General features: G+C 43.2%; 1 protein-coding gene across 4 annotated transcripts in view; it reads left to right on the top strand.

Moving 5' to 3' along the window:
- utrn (utrophin) overlaps positions 1–17841 on the top strand; it is a 178538-nt gene extending 160697 nt beyond the window's left edge. For 3 of the 4 annotated variants that reach the window (XM_084560253.1, XM_084560254.1, XM_084560252.1), the window contains 6 exons: positions 7077–7238; positions 7986–8223; positions 11450–11525; positions 11747–11830; positions 14258–14283; positions 16502–17841. In XM_084560253.1, the coding sequence (XP_084416379.1) occupies positions 7077–7238; positions 7986–8223; positions 11450–11525; positions 11747–11830; positions 14258–14283; positions 16502–16510 (595 nt within the window). In that variant the 3' untranslated portion in view covers positions 16511–17841. The remainder of the gene's footprint in view (positions 1–7076; positions 7239–7985; positions 8224–11449; positions 11526–11746; positions 11831–14257; positions 14284–16501) is intronic. The other variant, XM_084560255.1, reaches the window with a different exon arrangement.
- Positions 17842–25251: the final 7410 nt, after the last annotated feature.

Raw genomic sequence — 25251 nt, 5'->3', positions numbered from 1 at the left:
TGAAACATCGAGCTTCACTGTGGTGTGTACGTTTCATCCCTCGCTGCTGCTTCTTCTGGGCCTCTGCTCCCACACCTCACCTTCATTCAACCTTGCTGCGTAGAATGAGCAGTTTTAGAAACAGAACGCGTTCGATTGAAGACCCCCCCTCCTCCCCTTTCCGCCTCCCCAAAAGCTGCATTTGTGCCCTCTCATTGCTCTTCAGCTGATCAATAGAACGACGCAAGAAGAATTGAAAGACAAAAAAAAAAAAAAAAAAGTGGCGGCGAGCAGGAGGAAGTTGGAGACAAAGGTGGATTTATTTTCCTCTCAAAGCTTTCGTAATGTGGGACAGACGCATTATCGCCACAGCTCCTCGCGCTCTCGTTTGTTCTTTGTAGTTATTTAAGAGGGGAGGCCATTATCTTTTCCAGCTCTGAAAACAGCAGAAGTGTGCCGAGCCATAATGAGGTGAGGAAGATGATGGTTTGATGAAGGCTAATGGATCTAACAGCAGAAAGAGAAAAAAACTTTTGTGATATTTGCATTCCACTTTGCTGTAAAACAACCGCAGTGCCAATGTTAAGGTAATCATCAATTGGACACGAAAATTAAATTTAAACACTAATCATTAAATATAATTGCTTGAAGATAACTAGCGCGTCGTTTTTCCACTCTCCAATTATCTGCATACTTTAAATTAGAACATGTTGTTCTGCTTGTCATTTATTTATGTAATGTCAGTTATAATGCAAGCCTGCTTCAGCTAGTATTAAATGAATTCCCAGGCTCTGAATGGGGAACATTCTGGTCTGACGTTTTTTTTTTTTGCACAACCTATAGCTAAATAATTTTAAGTTCATGTTGATAAGTGTTCTGGGATTTAAAGCAGCGCAGCAATCATTAAATTAAACTTAACTGGCTAAAACTTAATATTTATGCTGCTCTCAAATAGGCTTGTGTTTACCACGCTTACACAAAAACTATCTTTGAATGGCAGGGATGTCCAGAGAAAGTTTTGTTTTTGCCCCCAGTCTGATCTCGATCGATTCCTGATCTGATTTTATTATCTTTTGCATGTCCTCCCCTGGGGATTCAGAAATAATTTAATTCTTGTCTTACTTGTATTCTCCTAGATCTTGCGTGCACCGTGCAGCCGTATTAAGTACAATAAACTTCAAAATCCATCCAGTGTAGGCCTATATGTGTGACAGCTGAATAGCTCTGCAATGCATTAAGGGAAAAAAAAAAAATACCTGCATCCAAGCTATTCCTTAAAGATTTTCATTTTCCTTTCTCATCGTGCAAAATACATAACAATAAAGAATCTGAAAGTGTATTGGATTATCAGAAAAAAACTCTTAGAGCTGGATGGTTTTAACAAAATGAAGAACCCTCTAATGAACTGAAATATCTTGATGTATAGCTTACCTTCACACTAATTCACAATTCTGCTTAGACCAGCATTATAAAACTATACAACAGAAATCTACTGTTAGTTGCGTAAAGTGCCTCCACACAACAGACATGTCTAGTCACGTTCTCGTAACATTTGGTTTTGGTTTACATGCTTGATCCAATCATTTTAATTCATTATCAGTTTTCCTCATTACCATACCAACACCGCTAATGAGTGGCTTGTGTTCAAGTGCATAGACTGTATATAAATATGGACAACATGACGCCACTCCCTTGCATCAGTCAAATTGGCACTTTTTCCCGGGGCTTCAGGCAGCGCCATCTTGCAACTTTGGAGCCATTTTTTTATCTCTCACGGCCCTATGGGACCACTTCATGGAGCAGTTGGCATGGCAACTTGTAGTGATCATGATGTCACATCCTCTTTCTATAGCATCGAATAACTAAAAGGAAAGTTCTCCGGAAATTGGATACTTGAGTATGCAACGATATTATATAAAAGGGGAACTACTGTTTTTTACAACCTGTACCTTATTTATACCATAAAATACGATCGTTTACTCAGCCATATAACGTTTGTGTAATTTGTAGTCGTTCGGGAGATATTTAGATCTGTGTATATATCCATATAGTGGGAGTGATTGGGGCACCGAAACGCAGCCTCTAAATAACGCATTATCTTCACCAATATTTAGTTATGATACGCTAGTCCTATTCCCCGTTGAGTCCGGAGTTACTGTTGTCATCATTGACCTACAGACCCTGGATGATGTCATCTCTGAGCGATGCGTGCACCTGAGACGGTCAGTTTGTTTACCTGTAATTTGCTACTGCTAGTTTTTTGCAACATCTAGGTCAATCTACAGACCCCAGGTGATGAAGAGGTAACTCCGGACTCAACGGGGAATAGCACTAGCATATCATTACAAAATATTGGAGAAATGAACGAGTTTCGTGGCAGATAATGCGTTATTTAGAGGCTGCATTTCGGTGCCCCAGTCACTCCCACTATATGGATATGCGCAGATCTGAATATCTCCCGAATGACTATAAATTACACAAAAGTTATATGGGTGAGTAAACGATCGTCTTTTATGCCAGAAATAAGGTCCAGGTTGTAAAAACAGTACTTCCCCTTTAACTACCTAAAATGATAGAAACCATCCTTGAATAAAAATTATTTGACGTGTATTTTAGTGTTTTAGTTCGACTCAGTTCCCATCCACTAACATACTTGCTTTGGCTTCACTTTTGAGGAGCTGTTCCGTGTTCCATCTTTATACTGTCTATGCTCTTAACATGACCACAAGCTCACAACTTCCATTTGAAGGGTGCAGCGGTCAATCAGTTGGACATGAATCTTTTGAGCATTTTGCAGCAGTATTGTTGTCTAGACACCACTTCAGTTAAACAGCCCACTCATCCAACGACGCTGTACGCTGCGACGTCTCAGCTTACTTCCTCCTCTTTTAATCCTTTTGTTTTTGAGCTATTGATTGTCTTTCTCCTTGCCATTTTCTGCCTACAGCTGATTTCACCCAAGCCTGTTTTCTGTCCCGTCGGGTTGTTTGCGAGGACACTCACAGAAATTATCTCTGTGCTTGACTTCAGAAGGTAGCAGCGCCGGAGCTTACGAAAACATGCGTAGTGCAGAACGGATGACTGCGTTTGCCAATTACATGCATGTTTGGCTTTTGGCTTGCGTTTCCTCATCGTTCAGATCCCGCAAACACTAATTTGGACTCGCTGCCAGCTGCACAGTGATATCAATAATTAGTATGTGTGTGTGTGTGTGTGTGCACATGTGGCTTCGGTGTTTGTGCCATTTTTGCTTTTATCTAAAAGGGAATCCTTAATTAGGAAGATTTTGTTGTTTTTATTTCTCTGACCTCCAGCCAAACCACAGTGTTGCCATCAGAGCCCCGGGGCGTCACTGAGGAGCCTTCTCTTTTCCAGCCTTTTTTGTTTGGTTATGTCCCCTCCCACCCACACCCCCAGTGGTGTCTCTTTATCTCATCTTTCATATTTTGCCCTTTACTCCCCTCCCTTTAATTTCTCCTGCCATTTGCTTTTTAAACCAGCTTTCATCCTATCCTGTCCAGCCCGCTTTCTCCTTTCCTCCTTTCATCATTTTTGGTTGTAGTCTAATCATGTTTTACCTTTGGGCCCAGACAGCCTTTAGATTAAACACTAAAATACTTTCTTAAAGCCCTGTTTCATAAACAATACACCTCCGGTAAATGAACCCGCTGGACTTCACACACAGAAAGCGAGCTTATATTCTATCTCGGCAGACAGGAAGAGTAAAAGATTTGTTGTCTCTGCCCTTGTTTCATCCTCTCTCTCGGTTTTCTCTGCCGTCCCCGATTTCCTTGTTTCTCTCTCTCCTGTTTCCTTCTTTCTTTATCTCTCGCTGCTTCTCTTTGAGCTTCTTCTAGGCAGCTGATAGTCCTATTCAGCTTGAGAGGAGCTGCTTGCATTGTGATATGTTAGCTCGGCATCAGGCCCAGAGACTATTGTTGTTGGGTAAAAACTGTCAGATTCCCCTCAGGCTTGTCCTCCACTCACCGAGCATGACACTCATATTCACCACACTTTGGAGCTATATGAGCTAAAAGCCGTGGCGTTCATCACCATTATTCACATTTAATTTGTCTACCACGCTGTTGCTCTCTTCCTCTGTCATCTCTGATTCTCTTTCTACTGCCCGATCCTCTCAGTGTGCCTCCTCTTTCTCCCAGTATTTCAGAGCAGGTGGTTTGTGAGGCAGCTCTACCCCTTATAGTCCCCATTTTCTCTTGTAATGATCCCCATCCTGCTGTCCTCTGGGTTCCACCAGCCAGTCCTAATGTCTTGGTGCAGCCTCCTGTTGCCAGGGACCTGCCTAATTGGTCACTCAGTTTGTGCAAGACCCTCGTCCCTGGGCCCGGAGGCAACGCTGTCGCCAATTTTCAAGTTTCTCGATGGGAACTAAGCCTTTCTTCATCATCCCAGTCTGCCCTGTCACAGCATACCCATATTTCAAAGCGAAACATGTGTGTGTGTGTGTGTGTGTGTGTGTGTTGGTATATTTCTGAATGTTGCGGCAGTGGCTGCATGACATTCGAGTTCCTGCCTCCACCTTTCTTCGTGTCATTTTTCAGTAGCCCAGTAGCTACAGTCCTCAAGTTATGTGATGAATAACTACGTACATGTGTGAATACAAATGACAAAACCTAAAAAAAAATAGGAAAAGGAAAAGTAATGACTTGTGACAAGAGGGGGAAAAAAAGGAGTGAGGGTGCAGAAAAATCCAAAACACGTTGCATTCTCTGCTTAGAAATCTTTTATTATTGAAGCCTGTGAATACAACAAAATACATTAAAGATTAAATGACGCTCCAACTCAATTTTTAAAGAAAACAAAGTTCTAAACTTCACATCATGCGAGCAGCTTAGGCTGGTTTAATGATGAAAAGCCTTTTCTTTTCATGCGTACACACTTTGGATTGGTGTATTGTCCCTTTATGTGAGAGGAGGTGACGGGCTCATTCTGTGTACCTGTTATTAACTGTGTGCTCAGTGCAGTCCTTGGTCAGATAATGGTATAATTACTGTCATCGCTGAGAAAACTTCCAGCTTATAACCTCTCTTATTATGATTAGCTTTATACTCACTAACTAAAATTCATGGGGGTCTCAGGTAAAACTTGTCAGCTTGCATTACAGAGCATATTTGTTAATTAAATACCTTTGGCCTCGTGATGATTAGAATATATCGTGCATTTATTTTCATCTGCTTATACAAAGCTGGGTTGCAGTGACAACAGGCCAAGCGTGGTATTCTAGACATTCCTCTCTTTGACAATGGATTCGTTCCCAGGCCAGACGATATGTGTAATCTTGAGCCGATGCAGGGTGTAACCCGGAGTCACCTCCCAACTTGCTCTCACTGGTAAACCTCTGAGGGGATCCACCCACGAGGCATCCTCACCAGATGCCTCAACTTACTTCAATTGAAACCTTTGGAGGTAACTCAGAGCTGCCTCCAGATGTTCGAGCTCCTCACCTTGTCTCTAAGGCTTGGTCCAAACACCCTACGGAAAAAGCTCATTTCGGCCTTACGCACCGATGATGTAACTCTCACTACCTAAAGTTTATGACCGTAAGTGTGAATCTGAGGGTAGATTGACAACTTGCCTGACGGCTCAGCTCCGTTTTCGTCACGACGATTCGATGCATCGTCTGCATCACTGCTGTTGCCTCACCAAACCCTCTGTCCATTTCTCACTACACTCTACCATCACGCAAGTTGCCTAAAAGCCAGATACTAACATTGCAGTAATGATAGCTCAAGTACTCGATATTCATCACTGGCTGCATTTAACTGTTAGTAGTGCAGAGAAAGCTAAATATGGAGCTGCCACGTCACAAAACTTTCTCAGGCAAACTCTATTTTCAAGCTGTCAAACTTGCTCTGGAAATGACATTCACTTTAGCATAGGACTGGATAGGACTGCCATCTTTCTTTCTTTTCGTTTTGTCAACAGTCTGCCATCTTTCTTTAGTTATTTATTTTTTTTGAGTCCAGTTTTGTGTGGCTGTCACTTGTTCGTCTTCAAGGCAGGTTGTGTTTCAGAACGAATGTGACAGCTGGGGTCTGGCAAGACTTGCCACCTCTTTTCATATCGTTCAGATACAGAGATGGACAGATAACCACACACGCAGTCGCAGAAAAAAAAACAGCCATTTCTCTCTCTCTCTCTCTTTCCCCTTCATATCTTTTCATCTGTCTGCCAGGCTCTTTCTCCCCGCTCCCTCCATCTCGTCGCAGCCATCCCTTATTCCAGTCATCAGATAGCAAAGACTGACACATCTGTGTTCCACCGGGGATTGTGAAGCTTACAGCGGAGCCGACCGACCATGGCTGAAGATCTTATATATCGCTGCAAGTTCACACAGTCTTTGTTTAGATTTGGACTGTGGAATTCACGGGTTTGTTTCTCACAAGAATGGCAGTTCGGCTTCTTCAATGTTTGCCCCATCAAGAGTTGCCAATTTGCAGAGTTGCAATAAGTCTTTTCAATTCAGCTTTGTTCAAACCTAAGAGTGCACTACACTATCGCAAGTGGTGACCTCCAGGGCTGTTAAGCCAACTCAGAAATGCTGAGAGAAGTGCGCTTCCTTTGAATGTCCACTTGAAGCTGGAGACAAGCTCCATTGACCTCCGTGGTAACATGTCCAATTTACAGCAAAACTAAACATGCTTACAACATGGGGGGAAAAATATAACAGTTTTAGTTCCTGTATTTACCTTAGAGTGGTGGTAGGTGCCCACACAGACTGCTAGGTGGAGTCAGACGGTGCCAAGATGGCAGCCACCAGAGCTACGACATTGAGCTTCATATCTATTCTTCGGGAATCCTATTGGTGACACCAGGGAGACATCTTAACTCTGTACTGTATTACTGTAACTCATGGTAATGTCACAGCATCCATTCCTGGTCATTTCCTGGTCATTTCCAAACATAATCATATGTTATAAATTGTTGCCATACTTCCTTTACCTCTGTTGCACATCGTCGATGAGCCGAATCAAGTCTCTCCCCTCCCTTAACTGAACAGAAGGTGACTTGCACCGACTAACTGGTACAAGATGTTTGGGCTCCTCGCTCATCGCATAACTCTGCACTCTCCACAGGGATGATGAGCACGCCCTGATCCTTCAGTACTGCCAGACGCTGGGAGGGGAGGGCTCCCCGTACAGCCAGCCCCAGAGCCCTGCCCAGATCCTGCAGGCTGTGGAGAGGGAGGAACGAGGCGAGCTGGAGCGGATCATAGCCCGTCTGGAGGAGGAGCAGAGGTACGGCATGGATACTCATAATGATAAGCGTTGACCCAGTCATTCATGGAAGTGAACATTTTGAAATCTCATTAAAATGAAGGTTTATTTCCCCAGTTTGATTTGTAAATGTAGATGGCTTAGAGATGGAGTGGCTGCACCGTGCATTGTCGTAGCAGCCAGTAGGTCGACTGGAGTGATTTAACACTTATTACACACACACACACACAGTCCAAGAGAGGGAGAAAGAGAGAGAGAGAGAGCTTTACTGCCAACCTCATAAATGCCAACTTAAGGAAAGCACTGCAGCTTATAGTTTGGTACCGAGAGAGGGTGAGGAGGAAGTGAGGCGAGAGATTTGGCAGAGGGGGGGGCGGGGTCCTTTATGTTTGTCTGTCAGCCTCAAATAGGATTTCACTGAGAAAGCAGAAAGCAGAGGTAAACACGAGTGTGGTATTTATGTGTGGCACCCCACTGTAGAGGTTCAGGGAAGAGGCTTTTGGTGGGCTCTTTATGTGAGGGGGATATTAGTAATTTCATATATTTGGAATGATTATTTAACCATGGGGGAAAACAGACAGGAGAGAGTATAGATGATCCCTCATTTGATGTTTTGACGTCAGTGGAGAGAGCTAGCCACAATCTTCCAGACTGCCAAGACCACAGCAGACCATTTCTAAAACCGTCCAGTGACCTGTTCTTTGCATGTGGACGCATGTGTGTTTGATATTTCTTTTTTAAAAAATGCTTCCAACATGTCTTTACCAGGACGCTTCAGAGGGAGTACGAGCAGCTGAAGGAGCAGCACGGCCAGCGAGGGGCCCCTGCTGGAAGCCCCTGGGAGTCAGATGGCCCCTCCGCCCACCCGGACGAGGCCGATCTTCTGGCTGAAGCCAAGCTGCTGCGACAACACAAAGGCAGACTCGAGGCGCGCATGCACATCCTGGAGGAGCACAACAAACAGCTGGAGTCTCAGCTCCACCGCCTCCGACAGCTACTGCACCAGGTGACGGGACAAATTTATTATGCACAGGTTACAGTGAGTCAAAAAGGCTTCCGAGTTCCTTCTTAGTCGCCAATTTGCAGGCAAAATATGTTGAATTAAACTCTGAAGTAGCAGATATATACAGCTGATGAAACTACTCTCTAATTTCTGGTCATTTAGTTATGGTTTTGGGGATGTTCTTTAAAGTTTATTTCTTCCAGAGGGACTAGGGTTTTCACCGCCACGTTGTCTCCTTTGAGCATATCGCATGGTGCAATTTAAAGTTTATCTTCCCCATAAGTTTTCTTTCCTTTTTAGTTCATTAGGCTTGTTGTTGAGGAGCAGCAGGGCAGTAATCACAGCTCACAGACTCACCAGCTGGCTGGGCTGTGTCGGAGCAACTCATAAAATAAAACACTGATACACGGCGGATACAGAACACTTCCAATAAATCCAAAGGATTCTTTCAAAGTCGTTCAAATAGAGCATCAACATACAGTAAATATGTGCTCAGAAGTGTGTGTGTTTTTTTTTTTTTAATCAAAGTTTGTTGTGCCTTCGAATAACAAAACCCGCTCATCAACACCGAGATTAGATCATAATCACGCCATTACCATTCCGTCCGTCTCCGGTGCCTCTATCAATAACTTCTAGATTTGTTTATGCCCGACCTAATTGCCCGCCGAGGTTGGATTGTTTGTGCCAAGAGAGAATTGCACAACCCCCGAGCCAAACATGCAGCAGTCCCGACAAATCAGACTGAGCAAACAGGTATTGGCTGTGCGGAGCTGCCGTGGGGCTGGAAGCTCCGTAATAACTCACAACAAACTGGAGGCAGCCGACGTGATTCAGCAGATTTCTAATGGATGGACGTTAACATTTTGATAGGAAACGTTTTAAGTCGCCCATCCTTCAGCATGTTGGAGATTTCTTTCATTTAGATGGTAGATTTATTAAGAGGTTCGTACAATCAACTCTTAAATTTCATATAAGACACTGGTTTTCTCCCTGCATTTAGTTTAGCCTAGTTTTTTCCACCGCTTCCTGAAATAAAGTGATTCTGACTCTTAAAGACAAGAAACGCAAACATAATGGAACGAGCAACTGCGTGCATACACAAAAACATTCCCCCACACTAAATAAGGGCGTCTGTTGTCTGACATTTGAATCCCAGGAGACTTGACGATATGTCAACTTGTCTTTCCGTCAGCCGCTGCGTTACTGCCAAGCTTGCAGAGTAATAAACCCAGCCGGCTCGATGGCATGTATTAAATTCACACCTCTGAAGGCCGACCAAAGCCCTGACCTCAGCTATTCTGAGACGAGGCCTCGAGATACTGGTTTGTGATCTAGAGACATTTCCAACGTGTTAGCCTTTACTAGCGCCGGGGGCGGCTTGAGATGAAGAAGAGGGGTGTGAGGGAGAAAACAACATTGATTTAGTTTATTGCAGCTGAAAAGATAAAGGGAATGTGAGGTTAGGCTGTAAAATGTCACTGGACATCAGGTGCATGTGGAAAAATATCAGGTTTCATCTGACTTTTCTCATCAGCAATGATTTTAAACTATTGATTTATGGTTCTTCGGTTGCCCAGAGACATTTTTGCATTGCAAAGTTGGTCTGCAGTCACTCTGTTGCAAACTGATTATGCTCCAGCAAAGATCTGCCAGGCCAGTTTAAATTGTTTGAGCAGACTTCATACGGCGAGGGACATAAGAGTAACAGATTGGTTGTAGGACTGTCCAATTCCGTGCAGAGGTTTTATTTTCTCTGGTTCGGCTGAAACACAGCAAACGATGAAAACCAAATATCGTGTTACTAGACTCATATTCTGATAATAACTGAGACTGGCTGCAGTGACATTCACCTTGTAAGTGGACGTTTTTTGTAACGTCTGAGTTCGTGACTTGTGACTTGTTTTCTTGTGTCTTAGAGTCAGTGGTGAGTTAATATATTGTTGTATAGAATTAAAATATTCTCAAGTATAGGGAAACTACTGTTTTTTTACAACCTGGACCTTATTTCTGGCATAAAATACGGTCGTTTACTCACCCATATAACTTTTGTGTAATTTGCACTCGTTCAGGAGATAATTAGGTCAGAGTATATCCATATAGTGGGAGTGATTGGGGCACCAAAACACAGCCTCTAAATAACGCATTATCTGCCTCGAAACTCGTTTATTTCACCAATATTGTTTGTTATATCCCGTTATGCTGAGACTCCAGACTCAATGAGGAATAGCACTAGCGTATCATGACAAAATATTGGTGAAATAAACGAGTTTCGCAGCAGATATTGCGTTATTTAGAGGCTGCGTTTTGGTGCCCCAATCACTCCCACTGTATGGATATACGCAGATCTAAATATCTCCTGAACGACTATAAATTACACCAAAGTTATATGGGTGAGTAAACGACCGTATTTTTTGCTACAAATAAGGTCCAGGTTGTAAAAAACAGTAGTTCCCCTTTAAGTATGTCAAAGGTATCACTGTTGACATTCCCAGTGGTCTCATCTTCTCATTGTACCTTTGCATTTGCTGCCTTAAGTTTTGTGTACACTTCCCGTTTCGTAACCACAAACACTCAAGAGCCACGCGAAGGCAGCAGCAAACATTCTCCAGTTTTATCAGTGATCCTCTAAACTCATCGGAGCACACTGCAGGCCAAGATCGCTTTTTATATCAAAGTGGGGTTAGTGGCTGCAGAGCAGGAACATGGCACTGTAAACCACAGTGGGAAGCACTTTGAAATAATAGCAGAGTAGCCCTGTCAAAACACACTGACTTTATATTATTGTAGTATATTTACTGTCAGCTCCTTCAGCACCAGTAGACCTGTGGATATTTTAAATGCTTAGGACACAAGGAGTAGGAACTAATAAACTTGCATATTGTTGCTTCCATTGGGGACAGTCTGGAACAGCTGATGTGTGGTATGTTTTGTCCGAGTGCCATAACTTTCATTTGAATCGTTCCTGTTGCCAGCCCAGTGCTCCCAGTACAATATCTATGCAAATGTTCGTTGAGGCCTTTGAATACGATTCATATTGTTGTTAAACTCAATTTGAAAACATCAGAGCAGAGACTTGTTCGGGTGACAACAGCCTTGCCGCGCCGCCCTCTGCTATTCCCTCGCCCTCGCGTGCCGCTGTGAAGCTAATTTTGAAGTTGTCAAGCAGATGCCGAGCGGAATAATTATGTTATGATGATTGAGTTTTCTCTTCTTCGTTTTCTTCTCTCAGCCGGAGGTCGAGTCAAGGGTGAATGGAGTGTCCTCTCCCACTGTTCAAGAACGAGGGCCACTTACTGAAAATTCAGGTGAGACACTTGGGAGACTTGAAGACAACTTGTATATAGTGCACCATTGATGTTGGTAAATCAGGTAACAGGTACAGTTTTTAACATTGTTCACCACACATAAAGGGATCAGTTCTCTCCACAAACAGGGACTTGTTGCTGACTGTGGTGCCGTATTAAAGTACAGTATGTCTGGTAACTGTAAACCAACCTGTCTTGTGCTTGCGTGCATGTGTGTTCAGATGAGCTGCTGGACTCCAACAACAGCAGCTCTGACCTGGCAGATGTAATGGAGCAGATTAACAACTCCTTCCCTGCATGCAGTCGTAAGTTTTCCCAGCCTTCCTCCTCCTCCTCCTCCTCCTCCTCCTCCTATCGCTCCCACCGTGTCCTCCCAGCCTCTGACGCCAGATTTGTGTTTTTCGCGTCAAGGTTGCAGGTCAGCAGAAAAATGGAAAGTTTGTTCCATCCTTGTACCAGATACACGAGGAATACTTCAGTTTCATCAAGACTATATTCAGCAGATTTTTATGTTATTTAGTAAAAACTTGGCGGGCAGCAGCAGCAACTTGACTGATTTACGTTTTATTTGTTTTTTTAAATGAAACACCTGCTCTGTAAAAACTCGAAAAAAATAACTTTCTCAGCCGCAGTTTCCTAAAATACAAAATGACACCTTCATATCATCCCTGCAAGCTGCTCTAAAGAGAATCAGCACACCTACATAGTTAAACAAAACCTGGAATGAGACAGTGATTGGTATTTTTTCCTTTAATAAGTGAGATGAGATGAGATGTAGCTATGTTTGACAGCTCACAACACAGAGAAGGACACAACACCAGGTTATATACCAAAGGAAGAAATATTTCTTACAAATAAAAAACTGTTGTAATGCTGGGTCTGGCTCCAAGGAATGAGAGGCCTTGGACAGAGGGTGCCCTCTATCAGCCATCGGTGATGTGCTCCTTTCAGACAAAGACACAAAACAGACTCCCAAGCAAAGCAACAAGACTGGAAGTAAGATGTAACACAGGTATATGTGATAGGACATCAGCCACAGGATTGTCAAATACCAGATTTGTACGTTAAAGTTCTGAACCATAAAGGGCCCAGGGCATGAGCTTTTGGCTACTATTGTACACCTGATTTAGGAACACAACATTCTGTTAAAGGGGAACTACTGTTTTTTTACAACCTGGACCTTATTTCTGGCATAAAACAGGATCGTTTACTCACCCATATAACTTTTGTGTAATTTACAGTCGTTCAGGAGATAATTAGATCTGCATATATCCATATAGTGGGAGTGACTGGGGCACCGAAACACAGCCTCTAATTAACGCATCATCTGCCACGAAACTTGTTCATTTCACCAATATTTTGTTATGATACACTAGTGCTATTCCTCATTGAGTCCGGAGTTACCTGTTATCATCATCCGGGGTCTGTAGGTCAATCTACAGACCCCCTCTACAGACCCTAGTCACGGGTTTCGGTGCCCCAGTCACTCCCACTATATGGATATACGCTGATCTAATTATCTAAAATAAACGACTACAAATTACACAAAAGTTATATTGGTGGGTAAACGATTGTATTTTATGGCAGAAATAAGGTCCAGGTTGTAAAAAAATCAGTAGTTCCCTTTAAAAAAACGCAGCATTTACTTTACAAAAAAGACAAATGGGACAAGCATTCATTCATTCATTCATCTTCTGTAACCGCTTGTCCTGTGAGGTGTCGCGTCGGGGCTGGAGCCTAACTCAGCTGTCATTGGGCAAGAGGCGGGGTACACCCTGGACAGGTCGCCAGTCTATCACAGGGCTAACAAACTCCACATAGAAAGGCTTCAGTCGGCTGAAGGATTCAAACCCAGAACCTTCTTGCTGTGAGGCATCAGTGCTAACCACCACACCACTGTGCCGCCCCCACCGTGAACACGAAACACTTAATCCACAGTAAATACTAAATGCAAATTAACTAGACAGAGAAAATCCAGGCAGTGGAGATATGGTGGTACTTTCCTCATCCAATCATCTTAATCAGCTGGACTTGTGATTTGTGTTTCTCCTTCCTCTTTCACCACCTCACACACTCCTGCTCTGCATCTGTCTCCTTATTTTTTCATACTTACTGTCTCTCGGCTTAGTTTGTTGATGTGTGTGTGTATGTGTGTGTGCTGGGAAGATGTCACGTGTAAGTGATAGCAGCTCAAGCAGCCAGAGGCTCATCTGTAGTCATGAATTCAGCCGAGTCACAGACAGGTTTGCGTATCCGGGTTCCTGTGCGGTGCAACTTTGTGATTTTGATTCTGACGATGTGCTCGCTCAGATTTTAAATAAAGCTTTTAGAGTTTTATTCGTTCCTATTTGGGGTTTGGTGCGATCTTTACGCCCTCATTACTCTTAATGCTCGAATTTGAAACAGTATTCACGTCTGGGATCCTAATCAAATAGAAAAATAAGTAAAAAATGCTCAAAGCTCTCAGACTTTTAAATTGCATTCAATATTTTTCCGAGTTGAAACTCCTCCGAGGGCTTCAGTTAAAAATCCATTCTAATCTGGCAGCCGCCTCAGCGTTATTGCACAGCTCCGAGGCACCGGGGCCGTGCGGCGGGGAGCCGGGTGCGTGCATGAATATGTGGGAGGGACCCAGAGGCTGATCGTTTAGCGTAGACTTCTGAAAACAGAGACGAACCCGAAGAGTTCAAGTGTTAAACCGCTCTTCTGTCTCTTTGCTTTGTCTCCCGCAGCCTCAAGCCTGTCCTCGAGACCACAGGTAAGACGAGCTCCTTCCACACACTCACAGAGACACACTGTAAATTAGCGGCTTGTTTTTCTTTCTGCCTTCCTTCTCCGTTGTCTGTGTCGGCGGATCCCTGCTTTGGTAACGTGTGAAGGTGAGAGAAGTCGGAATAGAGCTCATTTTAGAGGTAATTACAGCTGCTGCCACAAAAGTAGTCCCCTCCGTGTAGCCTTCACCTGCCGCATTTGGTGGCCTGCGAGAAAGAGGTGGCTAATGGATCTCCGGGGAGCGCTATTAGTGGCTCCTCTCATTCTCTCGGTCTGTGGCTGAGGTGCATTTTGGGACAGAGGTATTGTGAAAGCTGTTGCCACTGACCTCTTCCCACTGTAATTATTTACCCCCTCTGCTCTGCTCCCTTCGCTCTGCCCTCCCCTCCTCAGCTCGTCCCCCTGCGCACAAGTGAAACTTATAACGCTGGACATTCACCAGAATCCAGACACATCTCTTGTGTCTTCCCTCTAAAGACCACCTCCACTTTTCATTTTCCAGCTTCTTAAACCTCTGAATTTAATTGTTCATCGTGATTCTCTTTGTATTCAGTTCACACAAGGAACAATATCGGCTCTCCTCTCTTCTCTCTCTCTCTCTCTCTCTCTCTCTTTTATTTCCGTTTATTTGAGTCATCAATTGTGCGGATTCTTCTCGGGTGAATCATTCAGCTTTAATTTGTGCAGGAGGGAGAGAAGCACACCACACGCTGTTGGTTGTTCTCTAGAAGGACCGTCAGTGTGCCTCGCCTTAACTACTGTCATACGAGCACACTCTGGAAAGGACATGTTGTTTTCTGCTTGTTTTGGAGTCTGTACGCCTTCCCACGTACAATATGACCTGCGACACTTTCATATAACATGAGCGTCACACAGAGATTACCTTAGAAATGTAATATCATATCTGATACGTCCATATATCCTGTGTTTTTATCATCTGACATTAATCTCCCGTGGATCATCTACTCATGTTTGTGTCATGTTTATATGCTGCACCTATCCTATGCTTTCCGCTCATCTCTTTTCCTCCCCTGTTTCCTTCTGTTCCACCTCTCTCTCTGTCTCTGTCTTGTTCTGTCTCTCTACCCAGACGGCCTCAAGCAGATGGGTCCAACCATATGAGCTAAAGACCTCTCCCGTTAAAAGGAGTTTTCCCTCACCGCCTTAGTCTTAGCCTTAGTGCTCGCTCTGGGACTTTAAAGCGCCTTAAGACAATTTGGATTCTTCTTGGCGCTATATAAATACACCGACCAGCCACAACATTATGACCACTGACAGGAGAAGTAAATAACATTGATCATCTTGCGGCAATTCATTGTTCTGCTGGGAAACTTTTGGACCTGGCATTCATTCGTGCGGATGTTGCTTTGACATGTAGCACCCACCTAGACCAGACCAGGCACCCCCACCCCATAGCAATGACACTCCTTGATGGCAGCAGACATCCCCAGCAGGATGCAGCCTGATACAGGAACACACACAAAAACGGTTTAGGAACAAAAAACATGAAAAACAGCACAAGGTGTTGACCTGGCCTCCAAATTCACTAGATCCCAAACTGATCAAGTATCTGTGGGATGATCCACAGAGGCCCCTCCCCTCAAAGTCCCACACTAATAATATTCTGTTGCCAGACACCACAGGACACCCTCAGAAGGCCCATGTCCATGCTCTGATGCTGTTTTGGAGACACAAGGGAGACCTACACAACATTAGGAAGGTGGTCATAATGTTATGCCTGATCGGTGCAGATTGAATCGTCCTTGGCGAACAATGTTTCAAACTCTTTCTTTTAGATTTAACCAAAAAAAGAAAAGAGAAAAAAAAGCCATGGTTGAATAGATGTGAGCGTCTGATCCTAAGAAGACAGCTATGTTTTGTGGAAGTCTCCCCCCGATTCATCCTCCCCCTCCTCCCCCCTTTCCTCCTCGCTGCGCTCCTAATGGACTATAACTGGCTTGAGGGACTGCAGTCCATTTGCCAGCTTTCAAACCCGATTACTTTGTTGGAACTTCTGCTGTTTCCACGCTGTGATGTCTTGATGAAGAGAGATGAACGCGGGTTCACCTGCTGCACTAACAAAACAGACACGCCAGTTCTAACTTTCAGCGATCGCACGGCGCTCGAAAACCCCAGACGGACGCCTGTGTAACTTTTGTCGTCGCTCCCAAAGCGCTGATTTAAATGTGTTGTTGTGTCCTCAGGTGATGTGAGGACCAGAGGATGGACCATTCCCAGAGAAATCCCCTCTCCCCTGAATCCCAAAGACGCACAGGAGCAGACGACTTAACTACTTTTACCACCTTGTCCTGTACTATGCAAACTGTACATTTTATGAACTGTAGATTGTACCTGAACTTGATTGAACATTTGTCAGTGATTTATTTAGATATGCAGATGAGTATACAGACACGGGGCTTTGTATAGTTAAAAAAAAATAAATGCTTCTTTTTGTTTTGTTTTGTTTCAAATGGTGGTTTGGGATCTGTGTTGTTTTTGTTCTCCCGTCACTGGGAATCAAACTGTTACACTTGTGATTTATTTTTTTTGTCATTCCACTGCTTTGTACCATCAAGCCCCTATAGCCGCTATGATTTGTAAATGAAATTAGCCAGAAGCTTTGTTAAATGTTTGGGAGCGCACACACATTTCCCGGGTGAAAATGTCACTTCCCTCAAAGCGTCACGTTTTGTTTCAGCGCGTCTCGTAGCATGCTTGATGTCAGTCCCCCCTTTAAACGCGTCGATATGCCCGCCGGCAGACTTTGTCTCAGCTGTCTCGATTTGTTAATGTAAACTTTTACCCCTTCTGTGCCTATAAATTTTGTCATTCCACACGTGGAAGACAGAGATGAGGGTTAGCGAGTGATAGCAGGATCGTGTATAAAGAGAGAAAATATAGATTTAAATCGGAAAGTTGTCCCGAATCTGGGTTCGAAAGAGGCCCGGCGTCATCGTGTAGAATAGTTATTTTTTTTGTTTTTTTTTAAAAAGAGATATATGTTCAGAAATCAGAGGAAAGCCATGATTGCCTTGCTACCTCAGACTCATAGACACAGTTTTGTTTTTGTGGTTCGTAAACTTGTTTGTTGTGATCGACATGAACAACCTGGGTTAGCATTCTAAGCTTTAGCTTACTGTATTGATGTACACTGCAATGAGGAGTTAACCAAGTTTAAAGAAAATAAAATAAATAAATAAAGAAGTTACTATTACTGTACCACAATGGGTCTGTGGCCTGCTGAAGCTAGCCTCCCGTTATGATGAGTATTACTTTAACTGTTGTTGGTTTTTCCACTGGCCTTCTAGCACTGGTCCCTCACTGCGTCGTGTCGTTGTGCTCTATGCTATCCTGTAAAACTTGTGAGATTGAACAACACTACTATAACCTCCTCTGACTGTAGACTGGTGATGATTTTAATGATTACAATCATGATGAACCGTACCACGGCAGAACTGTGTCGCTTCTCCTGAGGTATGTAAAATAGATTGACCACACTACATGTACTATGGCTACGTTGTTTTATTCTAAATAAAAATTTTTATAACTATTGCTCTCTGTCGCCTCGGTTTGTTGAGTCGTCGGGGCTCTGAATGTGTAAATATGGGTGCGTTGCTTTGCTGATTTCATGATCAGAAATCCATCTCGCTGCATCTCACGCTCCGACACCTGGTGTGAGCAGCGCAGGCCTCATTACCAGCCAACACCTCGGCTGTCATCCAGCCCGGGCCGTCATTAGCTATCAAAGGAATTGATCACGCAGTGAGTGGTTGTATCATTATTACATGTTTGCAGTGAGCGTGCTGAGCAGGAGCTGAGGACAAATGAACGATGAAAGGCAATTAGATTTTTACCTGTTACTGGAGCTTCTCTGTTTTTTTTCTTTAATTTGAGCAGAATCACTCAGTTGTGTCTGCGTGCATTAATTATTCCACGTTTTTTAGAGACTGATTAAATCTGGTTCATTCTGAAAACATGATTTTGTGGCGTGAAAAATTGGCCCACGTTCTGAGCCTGTCAGACTGAATTACGTCTCCACATGAAATTGTCTGCTCTCTTAGGGCCACGTCAAACTCACATTGCCCTTGTTTAACTGCTCCTTCCCACTTTTTTTCTTTAATGTCAACAACAGAGTCATGGTTGAGCAGCTTTTTTTTTTCTTTGGACACCTGTGCAGAGGTTCGACAAAAACAGTAATCGAAGCTGTCGATTTTTCCGGTGCTGCACATGTTTTCTCTTAAGAGTCCAGCTACTCCATAACCCACGTAAATAATGCAGCAGCAGCCAAACGCCGGTGCACCCTAATTGGATGCATGGCTGCTGTACGTATTCTAGGCAGAGCGCTCACTTCCTCCGGGCTCCCTGAGGTGCTTTAATTAGTCCACCTCTCCCGTTTCTCTAATGCACTGCAAGAATCCGCCGGTATGTAAAGGCAAACGAGTTTGTGAGTAACAAAGTACCGTCCGCGAGGGAGAGGTGGTATTTATCCCTTACTGCATCCTTTAATAAAAAAGAACGGCTAAATTGTTATTAATATTTATCTCACGATTGAGCCGCGTGTGTGTGAGAGAGAGTGGATTTACTTTAATTGCTGAAACAATCTAATGGAATCTCGGTTAACAGAAATCTTCCTTAAGTATTTTAATCCTGCTCGGATGCAGTCATCTGAGCAAATATTAGTATTCTGCAGTTCAGCGAAAAAATGCTTCGCACGTAGTCCATGTTTAAATAATTATATGATAACGAGGCGCTTTCTAGTTCCTCCGAGTAGAGGTCAAAGTTCGGGCTCATGCTGGAAGGAACTGATCCTTCTTAAAGTTCACATTTAATCAGTGGGATGTCAGCCCTTCTGCCGTAGCAATTTCCCGTGGCTTTTATTAAAAAATTAAAAAAGATAATAGATGAAGAATGTAAGAAGACTCCACAACTGATTGGCTTAAGGGTGCAATAAACTATGTTGTAATCTAAATTAAAAGCTCAGATCAGATACCATAAAATTACGATAGGTGAAGTGAGTAACACTGACTTTTTTATTTTTTAATTGTGGCATCAGTGTGTGGAATATATCAGGCGGCAAAGCTGATGTGTTCGGTTAGAAGCAGGAAAAATTTTACAGTTTGGACGATGGTGTGCGACTTTGACAGTGGCTGAATTATGATGGCTAGACAAGTGGTTCGCAGCTGTTCTCGGGCCGCAGTGGTTGTCGAAAGTGGTCCTGTCGCTCAAATTGCCGACAATTTTAATGCCGGCTCTGATAGAAAGGTGTCAGAACACAATTGCATACAGGGCGATGGGGCCTGTCCACTGATGTACGTGAGCACAAGGATAGCTTTCCCTGCACAAGTACCCGAAGAAGAAACACATTGCACCAAGATGCTTTAGGGAAAGAAGCCAAGCAATGTGGAGGCAGTGTGATGCTTTTGGCAATTTCCTGCTTGCAAAGCCCTCGGGTCCTGACATTCATATGTATGTTGCTTTCACGTGCGCCACCTACCTAAGCCTGTATTCCCTGGTGGCAGGCAGTAGCCTCTTTCTGCAGATTAATGCCGCCCCGCCACAAAGCAAAAATGGTTCAGGAATGGTTTGAGGAACACAGCAGTGAGTTCAAGGTGTCGACTTGGCCTCCAGATCTCAATGCAATTGTGCATCTGCGGGATGGAGCTCACAACTTGCAGGAGTTGAAAGATCTGCTGCTGCTAATGTCCTGGTGCCTCCACACAGGTGGTCATAATGACGTGGCTGATTAGTGTGATCTTAAATCACAAGTTTATCTTATAAATCTCAATTACACCCAACTCATCGTTAAATAATAAACAATTTAAAGTGTTTCATTAGGAAGTGTATAATCAGACTACGTTAGTGTTGTTGCAGTACAACTCCAGGCCACTAGGGGGATCACTGACCGTGATGTTGCCTAGTTACCAACAATTTCTAGCGGAGCAGGCGCCATCTTGGATTTTTGAGGTGCCAAGCAGGTGCCAAGCATATGGTGACAAGTATCCTTAAATTTCGATTGCAGCGCCTTAAAAGATATTTATTTCGCTTTACGAGGAGATTGTCCACCGTCCGGGCAAGTTTTCCAACATTATTTCTATAACTTTAATTAATTCTTTACCGCGTTACTACTCAGTTTACATTCGTCGACCATTACTGATTCTGGATTTATCTTCAAATTGTTTTGGAAAATGTGAGTCTGCAGCTTTTGGGGTAACACTTTAAAGCAGTGTTAAAACACAAAATGCTCACTAAAGTGTTGTTTTGTTTTGTTTTGATGTAAAGCACGACCAGGTAAACCATAGTCATGCGCTAGTTTGAAGACGAGGCTTAAGTTGGGCTCATTTTATGTGCGCAAATATTATTTTATATTTAATACTTATTTGTTTTAATTTGTGAGTTTCCCAAAACATATTTTTGTCTATGTGAAACATTTATTTATTTATTTATTTATATGTTTTGCCAATTTTCATTTCCCAATTCCACTCTCTTGCCAAAACATTAGGTACACAAGTGAACATAATCAAACGGTGCTGCACCACATCCTCTTTGGTGACTCTTGTAATGTTCAGTTTATGTTGAAAACAGCCAAAACAAGGTGGTAATTTAACTGTACAGCCATTCAGGTTTGTGGTTTCTGTTAAACTGAATTGAATTAATCTAAAAAAAAAGTGTTTCTGTCATTTAAACCTAGCCCCTTTACTAAAATGGGGTTGTCAAAATAATAGAAACCTCACTACAACACAATACAATTCAGTAGTACTACAAACCACAGCCTCCAAAATAAAAACAAATTTAAATGTACAATGCTGTACAGTCCCTGACAAAAGTCTTGTCACTTATCCATTTTGTAGAAACAACAGTTTATAACCTGACTTTTAATTAATCCATTGGTTTTAGAAATGGCTCATATGAAAGCTAAAACCCTCCCAAATTATGTTTGATATACTAAAATAAATTTGCTTCACTGAAGAAAGATTGATCATTTAATGAACACAGAAAGGTCAGATTTTGGCAAGACAAAAGTTTTGTCGCCTACAGAAAGTAATGTGAAAATTGAACAAATCATTTACTTCAAATACAAAAATATGATGCATAACATCAGTGAATGAAGTACTGGTGCTGTGAGATCCATATTTAATATCTTGTATGACTTCCATGAGCTTGAAGGACTGGATCCATGCGGTTCGACAATGATTCATACAATTTATTGATGAAGTCATCAGGAATAGCAAAGAAAGCAGTCTTACAAGAATAAGAAAAAGATTTGAAGAGACTGGAGATGTTTTTGACAAGCCCAGGTCCGGCAGACCCCGCAAGACAACTGCTCGGGAGGACCGTTTGTTGGCTCGAAAATCCAAGGCCAGCCCCTTTTCCACTGCAGCAGAGCTCCACCAGGCCTGGTCACCTCAAGTCCCCGTGTCAACCAGAACAGTTTGTAGAATTCTGTCTCGAAATGGCCTCCATGGTAGAATCTTTGCCCAGAAACCAGCACTAAACAAAAGGCAATTAAAAAAACGTGTGGCATTTGCCAAGGCCCACAGCCTGCTAAAAGGATGGACGCTGGAAAAGTGGCAGAAGGTGGATTTCTCAGATGAATCTTCGGTTGAATTACATCACAGCCGCCGCAAATATTGCAGGAGACCTACTGGAGCTCGCATGGATCCGAGATTCACCCAGAAAACAGTTAAATTTGGTGGCGGAAAAATCATGGTCTGGGGTTACATCCAGTATGGGGGTGTGCGAGAGATTTGCAGGGTGGAAGGCAATATCAATAGCGTAAAATATCAAGAAGTATTAGCTACCTCTTACATTCCCAACCATAAAAGGGGTCAAATTTTGCAGCAGGATGGTGCTCCATCGCATACTTCCATCTCTAAATCAAAGTTCCTCAAGGCGAAGAAGATCAAGGTGCTCCAGGACTGGCCAGCCCAGTCACCAGACATGAACATCATTGAGCATGTCTGGTGAAGAATGAAAGAGGAAGCATGGAAGACGAAACCAAAGCATCTTGATGAACTCTGGGAGGCATGTAAGACTGCTTTCTTTGCTATTCCTGATGACTTCATCAATAAATTGTATGAATCATTGTCGAACCGTATGGATGCAGTCCTTCAAGCTCATGGAAGTCATACAAGATATTAAATATGGATCTCACAGCACCAGTACTTCATTCACTGATGTTATGCATCATATTTTTGTATTTGAAGTAAATGATTTGTTCAATTTTCACATTACTTTCTGTAGGCGACAAAACTTTTGTCTTGCCAAAATCTGACCTTTCTGTGTTCATTAAATGATCAATCTTTCTTCAGTGAAGCAAATTTATTTTAGTATATCAAACATAATTTGGGAGGGTTTTAGCTTTCATATGAGCCATTTCTAAAACCAATGGATTAATTAAAAGTCAGGTTATAAACTGTTGTTTCTACAAAATGGATAAGTGACAAGACTTTTGTCAGGGACTGTAGACCAAAAACCACAATGGAGCTAAGATTTAGTGCAGGACTGTTAAATTAGAAAGCACTGGTTGTCACTAGTGTATCTAATGAACTGGCAAGTGAGTGTGTAGCCTTGCACAGTTGATAGCGTAGCCACACTGAAAGTATTTATGACATGAATGCCATTACTTCTCTGGAATTGATTTGTGAGAGCAAACTTATTCGGTAGATGTGCTGAGAGCCGCCGTTTGCTTATTTATTTCTGAGTTTGCAGCAACCCGCATTTATTTCATTTTATTTTATTCAGACTAAACCAGACCAGATGGAAAGACGGCCCTTTATTTATCATCTCCGAACTTCAGTCAACATAGATTTTGCTGCAAAGTGCTGAAGACCAAGACCAACTATGCACGCGTGCAAAGGTAAGTTACTAAGCAATTAACTACTGACGCCTACTGTGTGAGGGGCACAAATAGATATTTCTCATGAAAAGTTCAACAGAATAAATATATAAATTCCCCTGTGTTCTGTTAGTTTTAAGACTCTGAATCATCCAGAGCTTCTCATGTTTTATATTTACTCCAGCGCCTCTTTTTTTTTGAGTAAAGGTGACTCTCAGTTGGTGTAGTGCTTCTATCCAACGCCTCCTACCTCCTACTCCCATTCTGCACTACAAGTTCTCTCTTAGCCTGTGTAAATTAGCCTCTCACGGGGTATCAAACAATATCTAATCTATTTAATTTCCTTGTCCTCTTCTCTGTTTACTCCTCTGAGCATCACCATCTGTGATCGTATAATTCTCTTTGCTGTTGTTAAAAAAAAAAAAAACAGACTACAATGATACTTCCAAGCTTTGGCTGTGTGGCCTCAGCTGTCCACCAACCAACCAACCAACCAACCAACCAACCAACCATCCCCTCTTCTGGATAGAACAGTGTAGCTGATGGAGCTGGACGCTTATACCCCCCCCCCTCCATTCGTCTGCCCATTTTTCATTCATGCAGCAACGCTGGCTGGCATGCAGACCCGTCCGACAGCTGTCCCCTTTGATCAGATGCTTGGCAGGCAGAGCCAGAGCTGGTGCCGATGGTAAGGGTGTCTTGGTGGGTAGCTGCCCCTGGCATAAGGCGAGGACGGGGAACAGATGTTGAGGGGGGTGGCAGGACACTGCAGGACCTGTGTGGGACACAGGCTGCTGGACCCTAGAGAGACCGAGTCGGGTTGGACGGGGGCAGGCGGCCTAGATGTGAGACACCAAAACAGATCAGTGGGAGAGCTCATTTCTGTTTTCTTTATTGCTATTATGTCAGCGGCTGAATCTCTTTAATGCTGACAGAGTGCTCTCTGTGTAAATGCTCCGGCTCACGCTAACTTAAACTTGTTTCCTAATGAACCTCTGATATTTAACAGTTCCCTGCAGTACTTATCTGCTGAAGTTTATTGTCCTCAGTGCATTTCAAATCTCCAGAATGTGCTGAGTGCACATGGTGAGTTACTATTAGCTCCGTATTAGCTCTCTCTTTGACAATTAATTTTAAGTAGCTAACTGCACCAGACCTTCTGGCAGGGCATCGACCTAGGGTTTTCATTTTAGATGCTTTTGGGAATATTCTGGGCATTTGTCCCATATCAGCATTTTCTTCAGTCTGCTTCAAATGAAATGGGAGTGTAACCTGATATATTATGTACTTTATTATATCACTTTTATGTACTTCATTAAGAGTCAGCTTTAGTTGTGACCCTCTCCTGACCCCCCCCTGTTTAGATAGATAGTTGTCTGTCTGTTGTGTGGTGGAGAGGGTGGTCAGGGTTATCCATGATTGATAACAGTTTGTTTAGTGTCCTCCTCTCCACCACCACTTCAAACGTTTCCTGACTGCAGCCAATGACGGAGCCAGCCTTCAGTTTGTTCAGTCTGTTGGCGTCACTGGCTGCAGTGCTGTTCACCCAGCAGGCAGCAGCAGAGAAAAGGGTGCTGGCCTCAACAGACTGTTAAAAGATCTCAGTGTCTTGCTGCACACATTGAAGGACATCAGCTTCCTCAGGAAATAGAGCCTGCCTGCTGCAGCTCCTTTTGTGCACAGCTGTACTGTTGGTCATCCAGTTCAGTCTGTTGTTGATGGTCACTCCCAGGTATTTGTAATCATCTGCCACCTCCTCATCCCTACCAAGGATGCTGAGGGGCTGAGGGGCTGTTCCCTTCCTCCTGTAGTCAATCACCATCTCTTTGGTCTTGTCCACGTTAAGCACCGTTAAGCAGCGTTATGCCTCTACTCCCCTTTGACAACACCCTTTGCTGAGGGCATTATGTTTTCCAGTTGTCTGTACTTCCATACATCCCTCTGGCCTCTTATTATGAATGTCATCTCTCTCTCTCTCCTTGAGGGAAGTTCTTAAACTTTTCACTGGAGTCAAGGATCAAGTCATATCCAAGCTCACCGTAACCTAAAACAATATTTTTTGGCTCAAATCATTAGCCTGGTCGTTACCATCCTACGTTTCCGCCCGAAATTTGATTT

The sequence above is a fragment of the Chelon labrosus genome (genome assembly GCF_963514085.1).
Source record: "Chelon labrosus genome assembly, chromosome: 14".
Classification (NCBI taxonomy): Eukaryota; Metazoa; Chordata; class Actinopteri; order Mugiliformes; family Mugilidae; genus Chelon; species Chelon labrosus.
This window is presented reverse-complemented; position numbering and strand designations above follow the sequence as displayed.